This window comes from Pteropus medius, unplaced genomic scaffold, assembly GCF_902729225.1.
Source record: "Pteropus medius unplaced genomic scaffold, Ma_sr-lr_union100, whole genome shotgun sequence".
Taxonomy (NCBI): Eukaryota; Metazoa; Chordata; class Mammalia; order Chiroptera; family Pteropodidae; genus Pteropus; species Pteropus medius.
Genome location: NW_024352787.1, coordinates 5,855,871 through 5,867,967, shown reverse-complemented (window position 1 = coordinate 5,867,967; position 12,097 = coordinate 5,855,871). Strand labels below are relative to the sequence as shown.

Below are 12,097 nucleotides of genomic sequence, written 5' to 3'. Positions count from 1 at the left end.
TTTATATTTATATAAGATGTGCCCCCGAGACAACATAACTGATGGATATTATATATAGCAAAGCAAATCATATAATTCAAAATACAAATCCTATGCTTGGGTGTAAATAGAACTGTTCTGCACTCTCTTGTCAACACCTCAAATTTGACTGTTCTAAATCAAACTTATCACTGTACTACAAAAATAAAAATACTTGATATTTTATTTCAGTAAACATTCTCATACGCACTCAAGCTAAAAATGATAATTAACTTATACCTTATGTTTGTCACTAAGTTTATTTATCTTTATATTTTATTTCTCATTTTATCCTTTTTATTGAGATATAATTCAGATATAACATTGTATTTGCTTAAGGCAAAGTGTTGGTTGGATACCCTTATATGAGAGCTAAGTGAAATAACTCAGACAGAAAATGATAAATACTATATACAAAATCTAAAAAAGCCTAACTCATAGAAGCAGAGTAGAATGGTGGTTGCCAAGGGCTGGTAGATGGGGAAAATGGGGAGTTGTTAAAGTGTATAAACTTCCAGTTTTAAGATGAATAAGTTCTTGGAATCTAATGCACAGCACAGTGATGATAGTTAATAATACTGTATTGTATACTTGAAAGTTAATAAGAAAGTAGATCTAAAATGTTCTCACCACAAAAACATAAATGGTGATTACATGAGGTGATACAGGTGTTAGCTAACACTACAGTTGTAATCATTTAGCCATATGTAAGTGTATCGATCCATTTACTATTTTGTAAGGTTTCTAAAATCCTCATTTTTTATATCCAAGGATTTTTCTTTTTTATTTCTATTTGGTCTCTCATTCAAATCTTTAAAATTCTACATCTGACCATTATAACAGCATACTTTTTTGGCCAAGGCTTTCTAAGTGTTTCTCTTTCCAATCAGAATAAACACTGATTTAACCACACAGTATTTCACTGCCCAAAATGTTTGTGATATTTTCTAAATCATTCTGACATTCAAGGTCTCATTAATCTGCTATTAATAAACCTTTGATTCAACATCACTATTTTTCCATAACAGATTATTAGATTAGCTGGCTCACTAGACTCCAACCTTCCCTTGTTTTTTACTTTACATCTTTCTTTCCTCTAAAAACGTTTTGCCTTTTCTTCTTCACTGACTTGATTTTCAATCGATAGTTTATAGACCTCACCCATAACTCTAGTCTATAATTACCTTATCTTTTTCAAAACTGCTATAATAAGTCAATTGCTACAGTTTAATTTATATGGCATTTAATTATTTAATGATTAGTATTGCAATCTAAATCTCAAATGTATACATTTTGACTCCCTGATTAGATTGAAAATTCCTGTCGAGCAGAAACACTTTATTTTAAAACACAGGTTTGCACCGAGTAATCAAGGGAGAGGTGTTTTTTTGTCCCCAAGGATCTCTTCTCCCTTTCTTAGTACTACTCCTGCTTTTTAACCATATACATAGCCACCTTGAAGGTAACCATGACCTGGAGACCACTATATTCTGGCCAACATCACATAAGAGGAAAGAATTCATGGGACTTCCAGGAAGTACTCTTAAAAAGTAAGGGAATACAATTCATTGTCACTTAAGAAAGAGCACAAGTAGTAGTGGTGGACCCTGAAGCAGATGACACACTCAGAGGATGACAGAGAAATAAAACAGAAATGTGGGCCCCTTATCTGTGAAACTTCTCTATCAGCCCCTGTCTATGTAACTGATATTCTGTGACTTGAGTAAGAAACTTCCATAGTATTGAAATAAACAATTATTTTGAATTTTCTGTCATTGGTAGCTAAACTAGTCCTAACTAACACACTGGACTTTAATAATTATTAACATAAAAAGTAATGAGTAATCATTTCAATTTAAAGTTTGTTTATACAGTGATCAACAAATCTAATTGAACACATTTGTACTTAACTCTTGTATACATTCACAAATATCAAAGTAAAAAAAAGGAGGGGGGGAGCTTTTTAAAGATAATTGATCACTGAAAGCGGTACTTCTCCAAACACCAAAAAATGTTGAAACTCCTTTGCTATCCCATTTTCTTCAAATTGGCTAGAAATCTATCAAATAACTCCATAAATAACCAAAAAAGGATTCTTTCAACTACCTACTCATCTGCTATTAGATATTTAAAACATATTTGAGCTATTTTTCAAGAAGTGCTAAACAACTCAAGAACAATTGTGTACCTATATGGAAAAATATTTCATTCTGTATAATTTGTACACAAGTTTTTTGCATTTTATTCCAGCAAAATTCTAGCAGATAAAACAAGGAAATATCTCCCAGAAGTATATTTAACAGTAACTCAACATATACCAGATCCCTTTATTGTAACTTCATGTTTTTTTTTAAATGAATGAATGAGGGCTGGCAGAGAAAGAACAAATAATTAATAAGACATTAAGAAAATGTCATGAAGCTGATTTTTAGGTTTTTTTTTTTGGTAAATGCAACTAATTACCTTTAAAAAAATACGTGCTGTCTACATTGGCATTTCAATGAGTCACTAACTCCTAATTTACAATCCCAATTACTTCAGTAATTGGTACAATTTCAGAAGATACTAATAGATGAAATGAGTAGTTTATACCTATAGTTTTTTATGATGGGTGAGAATTTACAAAGTTGATTGCCCTTGAAAGCAGTTTTAATAGCTTTAAAGTCAATTATATTAATCAGTTAAGAGCTTGTAAAGTAAAACACTTAAAGTGATTTTACTACCAGCACATAAACAATGAAGAAGACATCACCGGACATGGGTTCCAGCTTCAGCTATGCCAGGAAGCTATCTGTATGTCTTGGGCAATTTACTCTAGTTATCCTACAAAACACATTGTGGACTTAGCAAATGTGAAAGGTCTAGAAGTATAAGTAGATAAATTTAGTGACTGCCCTGGAAATCTTCAATCCTCCCCAGTTACGGGTGAAGAAATAGTTCAGAGATGTAACATGACAGCCAAAGTATACAATTATGCTGATGGTGGTTTTACTGTGGATCAAGAATTCCTCTTCCTCCAGTATAATGTTTATTTTATTATCACACAGCCCACCTACCTTCTAAGTTGGAGATGAGAAAGAGAAAGATGGGATGGGTCAGAGGAAGAGAAGGAAAAAGAAAAGGAAAAAGGAGGAAGAGGGTAAAAAAATACAGCAATCATGTTTATAGCTTATTTTTACACGTCAATTAAATGAAAACAGGCAATTTATTGATCTTCAGTCCGATGACAGATGTTAGAGTTCAAATCCCCATTAATTACCAAACAAACTGCTATTCAAAATCATCTCTGCAGAAATGCCTTTATATTATGTCAACTCCAGACATCTCCTTATTAGAAGCCAGCAGTGTCTCCATGTAGTTCAAATATGATAAATGGAAATCTTGAGGGTGGCCAACTATCACTGACTTTCCCCTACATGTAGGCAATTTCCTAAGAAGCACATTTATTTCTTAACTCTACAATTTAACCATTATAATCCTCATTTCACAGCTGAAGTCCGTGTTTTCCAAAGGTTAACACCACATCAAGTGATGGAAGCGAGATTTACACCCTGGCCTTCGGTATATACTTGCTTAACCCACTCACACCATGTAGCCCTGCTCCAAGGAGCATCAGAACACTGAGCAAGAATATTTCTGTGACTCTATTTTGAGTCAGTGTTCTGTTTTGCAAAACACTTTATTTTTAATAATTGTAGCTAAAGTTTTTTTTTTAAAAGGTAGTTTATAGAATTAAAAGAAAATTATAAAATTTTACATTTGAGTTAATATCTGAAATAGATTTTTTTTGATACAACAATTCTGTGATGTAATGGGGAAGTTGATTTTCCCACATTAAAAAAAATATATAGAAACTCAGAGCCTGAGAGACAGGGTTGACAGATTTGGCAAAAAGAAATACAGGGCATCCACTTAAATTTGAATTTTGATAAAAAATACTTCTTTTTATTGTAAAAATTTCCCCAATAGTGCATACTTATAACTAAAAAGTTCTTTGTTGCTCATCTTAAATTGAAATTTAACCAGGCATCCTTTACTTTATTGGCAACCCTGCAGAGAAATGACTTAACTAGAGTCATAGAGTAAAACCTACATGGTCTGACCACGCAGGGTCACTGCCAGCTGTTACTGCTCAGTTGTCTGTCTGGAACTCCTTCCACATCTGTTTCTTCTTCCTGTCAAATAATTGTAACCTCAATTATGTTCTTTAATTTCTCACATGAAGAATATCTAGTTGATATTCACTCCCATAAAAATGCCTACAGTTTTGTATTTTCAAAGTACTTTTTATTATATTATCTGATTGGTCACAAAAACCCTCAGAAGATAAACTGAGAGTTAGGGTTCATATTTTTTGGATTTGATAACTAAGGTTCAGAAAACTTAAGAGACCCTCCCAGTTTCTCACAGACAGCAGGCAGATCCTAGCCTGAGGTCCAAGTCTTGTTATTTTCACATAACTTATTTTAAATTAAGTTAACTTATTAACTTAATTTCATCCATTTAAGTAAAAGTAAAATATATTCTATTTTTGCTCAGATATAAGATAATTAGCAATATTGAAAGGCTATTTTTGACCTTTGCTTTAACAGCTAAGAATCAAGAATGAGCTACTCTACATTACTTTGGCCTGTATCAAAATGGTAAGGCTAAAAGCAGAGAGATGGGTATGGTTTACTGAGAAATTTTTAAAAATCACTTCATTTTAAAAAGCGTTCAACTTGGCAAAGGTGTTAAAGGTGTTGAAAACATGTCAGTATAAACAGAAGATAGTTCCACTTTTAAATTATAATATTGCTTAATGTCTTTGCTAAAGAGACCTGGTTTTATTATACCATTATTATCATAGAGAGCAACTCATTCAGCCTTAAAAAAAAGAGAAAGTCCTGCCATTTGTGACAATATGGATGACCATGGAGGATATTATCCCAAGTGAAATAAGCCAGACACAGAAGGACAAATACAATATGATACCACTTAAACAAGAAATCTAAAGTAGTCTAACCCATAAAAGCAGAGTAGAATGGTGGTTGCCAGGGGTTGGGAGAAGTGGGAAACAGGTGGGGGTGGTATTAGTCATAGAGTACAAAGTTTCAGTTATGCAAGATAAATAAGTCCTAGAGATCTGTATAGCCTAGTACCTATAGTTAACAATGCTATGTTCTGTATTTTAAAATTTGCTAAGAGGGTAAATTTTGTGCTAAGTATTCTCATCAAAAAATATATAATGATAAATAAGAGGGTGGGAGGAAACTTTTGGAGATGATGGATGTTTATGACATTGATTATAGTAACGGTATCACAGGTATATACCTCCTAATTTATAAAGTTGTATATTTTTGCTCAGCTTTTTGTATGTTAAATAATAAAAAAAAAAATAGAACAACTCACTAAAATTGAAATTGCATCAATAGCAGTTAAAAGAATCATTTTATATAAAATAAACAGAACAACTCTGTAACAGACTCACTAAAATTGAAATTGTATCAATGGCAGTCAAGACAGCCATTTTAAATAACCCCCTCTAATGGGTAAATGAATTCAGCCCATCAGTCATTCAGTGAATCAATCTGTCTGCCAACCCACTGCTCAAAAATGAGGTATTGCAGGAGAGCACAGGGTTGCTTCCATAGCTAACATTCTTGAGGACCACATGGATTCAGATCTTTTCTAAAATACAGTGAACAAAATGTCAACACATTTGAAAATATATGAAGTGTTAAAAAATTAAAGTCATTATCTTCAATTAGCATTTAAAATGAAAGAATTTAGAAGATGATTTATTAGTAAGTTTAAAAGTTAACTGACATTTGTAAGAAGAGCCATCTTTGTGCTCATAGCACAACCTATCTTTCCTTCCATCCCTTAACTCCAATATTCTCTCTCCCCTGTTATGTGCAGTTTTCCCTTTGCTCTCCTTCCTATTTTTCTCTTACAGTCCTTATTTGTCTTTTCTTCCCCCCGCCTCCAACATCATCAATTTCCCTCTGGTATTGGGCTCTTGTTTTCTCATCACTATCCTAATTTTCTTTTATCTTTTTTCCTCTTTTCACTCAACTGCTCATATATGAAATTTTGTATTGAGGTAATATATTTTAAAAGACTTAAAAGCTTAGGTTATCAGATGTCTAATTCCTATATTTCAAAAATATACTTATAAATGTTTTCTAAGACCTGATATAACTTTAAGGTTTTTTATATCTGGTTTATTGTGTGCATGAGTAGTGTTGCTTTTCTCTTTATATTACCTTATATACTAAAATTTTCAATCTCCCGATATATGTTATTTAACATATTAATAACATAAGAGTATTTTAAAAGGGTTGCATTATACTGAACAATATTTCCGTAAGTAGAAAATTCCACTATTAGAACAACCTATGTGATATTTTCCCCATGCCAGATATTAACATTAATATTTTATTAACTGGTGATTTTTTCAACATGGAAATACAAAGGAGGCATTTCCTAGCCCATTAAATTTCTGCAAAAAATTAATCGCTCTTACTATTTGGCATTTGCAACCATGAAGCTATATGTCTTTACATAATTTGGGTGCTATTCAGTCTGATGATGCTGACATACTTTTATTCATTGCTATTGCCACACGAAGCTATATATTATCTAATTTCTATTTTACCACATTTTTGCTGCTGTGATACTTTTTATTGTGACTAATTCTATTTGTTTAGCATGTTTAGAAAAACTCAAGTCTCAGAAAGAATACGCTATACTATTTAAAGTCAAATTACTTAGTATGTGTCCCATAACTCAGGCCATGCCTTTGAGAAAGGAAATGCATCTGTGCTTGTCAGCATGTTCTAAAAAGTGAGGAAGTTAAAAATACCAACAGACATTTCACTAAAAGTGCTTTAAACAGGTTCTCAGGATGTACTAGTGATTAACTTTTCATTTTTATTATGGATTTATTTCTCTTTACCCTCTTTTATAAGAATAAATGACATTAAACATGGGCTTATGCATTTTAATTAATAAAATATGTTCATCTTCATTGTATACCATCACTAAGATGCCTTCAGAATGAATCCAACCTAACACAAAAAAAGCTGTTTTCACTAAAATTTCATTTTATTTCCTGTCATACTAATTTTAACAAGTCTAATTCATTGTCTAAAGAAAAGCATCAACACTTTACACAGAAGCACAAACTTGAAGTCTAGAGAGAAAGATTTCAATTAGTTTCTAAAAATGTTATTCAATATTCTAATGTGACTCACACCTGGGTCCACGTGGAGCAGTTGGATCTTTATCTCAGAATTGTTTTAGGGTCTAGGATAACCAGCACTCCAGCTGCTTCTCAAGTGTTTTGGTTTAAAGTGATTTTGGTAGATATAGAGCCAGGTAAGGGTAAATACCCTTTCCTTTTAAAAGTAGCCTGACAACCATCTTTTTTCTTACAATGTAAGAGAAGGTAACAGAGTATTCTCAAGAAACATTAAGACTTAGCACGTTACCTGCTACCTATTGAAACAATGAGCACTTACCTGGATAATATCGGGCCAGGCCTGTGGCACTGCCAAACACCTGCCACAACAATGAAGGGTCTTCATCTCGGTTTTTTTTGAAAACTTCGTCTAAGGCACTTGTCCAGTTGAGTTCATTTAACACAATTGTTGCTAAAAAAAAAAAAAGAAAGAAAGAAAGAAAAAATCAGTACAAATTTATAATTAACAATTAAATCAGTCTTCATTTATTTACAAAATAATGCTATACATTTTCATTGCTTTACCTATAAACATGCTCTCATCCAGTGGCTATCAAAAAGTTTAGACATGGAATTATTCTTCAAACAGATTTTTACATGATAGTGGCCTTTGTGACATTTTGGGCTGGGTAATTCTTTGTTGTGGGAGCTGTCCTGTGTTTTGTAGAATGTTAAGCACTATCTCTGGCCTCTACCCACTAGATGCCAGTACCATTCCCTTTGCTGTGACAAGCAAAATTGTCTCCAGACATTGTCAGATAGTTCTCGGAGGGCCAAATTGCTCCCTTCTGAGAATGACTGTGATACATAAAACAGTAACAGCTCTCCTAGTTCAGAAGGGATAGGAAGCATTCCTCCATTTGAGGTGGTTCTGAAGAAACCTACAGGACATCTCAGAGCACAGTCTGATGACCACCTACTTCAACTATTAATGATTCTCTGTGATATACTAACATAATCTGATCTGTTACAAGTTTTAAAAAAAAATTGTCATTATTATAGTTTATTAAGTGTGTTTACACAACAAAAAATATGCATTTTTACAAAGAAAAAATTCATTCAGAGGTTTGACAATATCAGGGTTAGGAACCAGAAGTAGCTGATAGTTTATCACTACTTTTATGAACAATCATTCTCTTTTTTTCTGGTTAGTTCAATTAATAATTAGAGCATGGTGCTAATGAGGGTCAGGTCATTGATTTGGATACCTTCTTGCAACTGCTGACTGATCTTAGACAGATATTACCAAATATATGCCACTCATAATGAAAGGGAAGCATTATAATGTGGGATATAATATGGGTTCCAATAACATACAATTTGTAATTATGGGTCTTTTTGATCAGAGCATCTCATATCTAACATAGTAAATATTTTACTGGCTTATAATATTATTTTCCCTTTACACAAAAAGATGGCAGATAATCTCATATCTTTTTTTTTTTTTCGATCTTTATAAGTAAAATATGTACAATGCACCCAGCAGATTAGCACGTTGGACTACTTTGAATTTGAGAATCTATAACCAAGTCTAAAAAGTGGATATTAGCTTGGGATAAGGACTGGAGATATTGTTTAACTTCTATTATTTCCAATGACCACAGAACATAAAAGAAGCAAATGTAATCATGGTTTTAAATCATGCGCAAGTTTTTCTTTAAAGGTAAGGAGAGTGTCTATCAAGAAAGATGTCTAGGATATGTGTTTATATATTAAAGTCTATCATTTACAAAAAAGTAAAAACAGAGTATTGTAAAATTGTTCGGGGAGCAGCATCCTAATACATTTCTCATTATTGAAAACTAATAAGATTTCCATCTTTATAGATGTGATTACTTCCAGAAAGATCAGTGTGTGTGTGAATATTCATGAGCTGGGTCAGATTCATAGTGCATCTGAGAGATTAGTGAATTCATATGCAAAAGCATGATCCCATGAACATGAAGTGACCAGTTATATGAAAATTTCTATTCACATAGATAACCTGAACTGATATTCACTATCATGAATATTTATAGTAATATACAAAATATCACAGAAAAAGAGGGACATCGTACTTTTCTTTAAACATTCATGAATTTAACAGTCATATTCCACTGAACAAATAATGTTTATTTATGATCCAGATAGACTTCATTAATCCCAATCTATTCTAACTATCTCTTCAATTTCCTTTACTCTTTGATTCACATTAAGCAACAACTGATATCTAACTATTTTTAATAAAATTAATTTATTTTCAAGGCTGTTAATTTGTTTTAAATTTTATTTGATAACTTTACTAAATATTAGGCTCTGATACACTGATTGTGAATTATACTTTTATATACTTGGGAGAAAAGTCAAGCTGAAATATTCTGAAATATTCTTATCATCATAGTGATATGTTTTAAAATTTGCCACTTATACATTTGAAAATTCTCTTTTTCAGACTAGATGTTATTAGATTTCAAAACTTTTTTTTCAAAATTTGTTCACCTGTAAATGAGCAAAATACATAAAATATCTGCAGAAAAGGCACTTGCATGGATTTTAAATTTTACTCAGAATTAAAGAAGTGGTATTGTATACCTATCACTTGAGCAAGTTTTATCAACTTGATGATAGATAGTATATAGTAATGAGTGAAGATACAGTTACTTTCATTTGTCATTGTATATTTATGAAGATTTTTCAGTGCAATCATTATTCTATTAGTCACAATCTTTATTTGAAAGTCCTGAGCAAGAAATCAAAACTCAAAGTTGGTATGAGAGTGCAAAAGTAGTACAGCCTGTTTAGAGGAGAGTTTGGCTGCAGCTATCTATCAAAAACACACGTAGTCTTTCATCTAATAGTTCTAATTCAAGGGATTTATACTATGAAGAGAGAACAGATCTCCAGTCCTTAAACAGAGACTGTTCAAGCAAGAGTCATTCATTCAATCATATCATTCAAACTTATTAAAACACCAAAAATACAAAGTAAAATAAATTGCTGAACTAGGAAAATTTTTCTTCAAATTACATTGAGAGCAACTGAAAATGTAAAAGAAAATATTTAAAGCACCAAAGCAAACAAACAAATATGAATACTATTTTACATTGGTTATTTGGCTATATTTTTTCTGATTCACATTATGAGTTACATTTAGCTAATAAACATTATTTGGGTTTCCTGAAATGAGCAGATTTTTACCTTCTTAACCTTGTAAAATTAAATGATAGCTTAATTTAGAATTAGTAAGGAGCCCGACATTTCTCCATTTCTATGCTATTAGCATAACTCAGATAGAGCTTGACTTAAAGGAACTGCTGAGCTAAATTCAGTTAAACATCACTCAGGATAAAATAACTGGGTAATCTTCGGATGATGGAATAATAAAACTAATGAAGAATATTGGCCATGCTAAAACAAATATATATCATTTCCTGAATATTTTCTTCCCCTGCTACTTTCATTATATTGACACACGCATTTTTTTCTTTTTCTCTTTCCCTTAAATTTGTAAGCAGAAAGATGTTTTCAATGAACTATTCTGGTTACAACTGGGTAAAAAGCCAGGTGCCTTTGTGAAGTAAAAAGTGATTATTAGGAGATCTTTAATCCTACGAAGAATTTATATTCACATAAGACTTAACACTCAAAAAATAATTGTGGCACTCTCACTAAAGTTCAACAGATTATAAGTAAGTTTCCATTTGTCACTATATGTTATAAACACTTTAAAAATTACTTTTCTATAAGTCTCAATCTTTATTTGAAAGTCCAGAGCAAGAAATCAAAATTCGAAGGATTTTATTTAATTGCTGAAACACTGATATAATTTAGTAGCCAAATAATGTTTCATACAAGATTCCAGAATAAAATATATTTTTAAAACTTGGAATATTTCTTGGCCAAAAATAACATTTTACAACTTTTATTTGGATAGATATATTTAAGAATGTAGTTCTGACTGGTTTTCTACAAATCGTTTAGCAGTATTTAAAGGTGTTTTCAATTTTCTATTCTCAACAGTGCAACACCGTATGGGTTGAAGTTTAAGGAAGAAAATTGAGTCAGAACTTGACTACAATTCTGTATTCTATATCATAAACAAGATATAGATATAAGTCACATGCCCTCCTTCTCCTCCAATACCCCCAAAACAGTAATGTTTTACATTCGCATAAATTTCTAATTTCTTGTTTAAATGTAGATTAGAAGTATATGAGTGACATTTTTTTTTTCACTGTATAAGAGTAACTGGTGATCTAGACTTCAACCTACTGCCAGTAATTAATGAACTTACTAAGTGTCTTATGGCTACTTTAAGAGCAAAATTAGTCCTAATTTTCTGTCAACTTTTAAGAAACAAAGATCTTTATCTTTGTTAGAAAATTAGATTTTGTAAAAATAAGTCTTTTGTGGATGTTCAAGGCTAAACCTATTAAAAGCAGTGGATGCTGAGAAAGCAAACCTTGACTTTGGGGCCTATCTTCTGAATGGTATAACAGGATTTCACTGATAATTGATGTAAAAACCAAGCATACATCTCTATTCTTCTTACACTTAGTTTTCAAAAACACGGCCTTGGTGTTCAGCGATTTCCTTTGAGAGCACTCTATTGTTCAATCTGGCTTCTCAAGGGAAGAAAGAAAAATCTAATTTGTAACAGCACAAAAGAAGCACCTTACATTTGCGGCTTATTCTAAAGTACATGACTTATATCTATATCTTGTTTATGATATAGAATACAGAATTGTAGTCAAGTTCTGACTCAATTTTCTTCCTTAAACTTCAACCCATACAGTGTTGCACTGTTGCTCCCTTTTAAGTTGGATACATTTTGCTGACTTATTCAGGGTTCAGAGCTTCATCATGCATTGAAGG

General features: G+C 31.9%; 1 protein-coding gene across 9 annotated transcripts in view; it reads right to left on the bottom strand.

Annotated features, from left to right (window-relative positions):
• CACNA2D1 (calcium voltage-gated channel auxiliary subunit alpha2delta 1) overlaps window positions 1–12,097 on the bottom strand; it is a 450,405-nt gene that overhangs the window by 131,797 nt on the left and 306,511 nt on the right. For all 9 annotated transcript variants that reach the window (XM_039849431.1, XM_039849432.1, XM_039849438.1 and 6 more), the window contains one exon: window positions 7,524–7,655. In XM_039849431.1, the coding sequence (XP_039705365.1) occupies window positions 7,524–7,655 (132 nt within the window). The remainder of the gene's footprint in view (window positions 1–7,523; window positions 7,656–12,097) is intronic.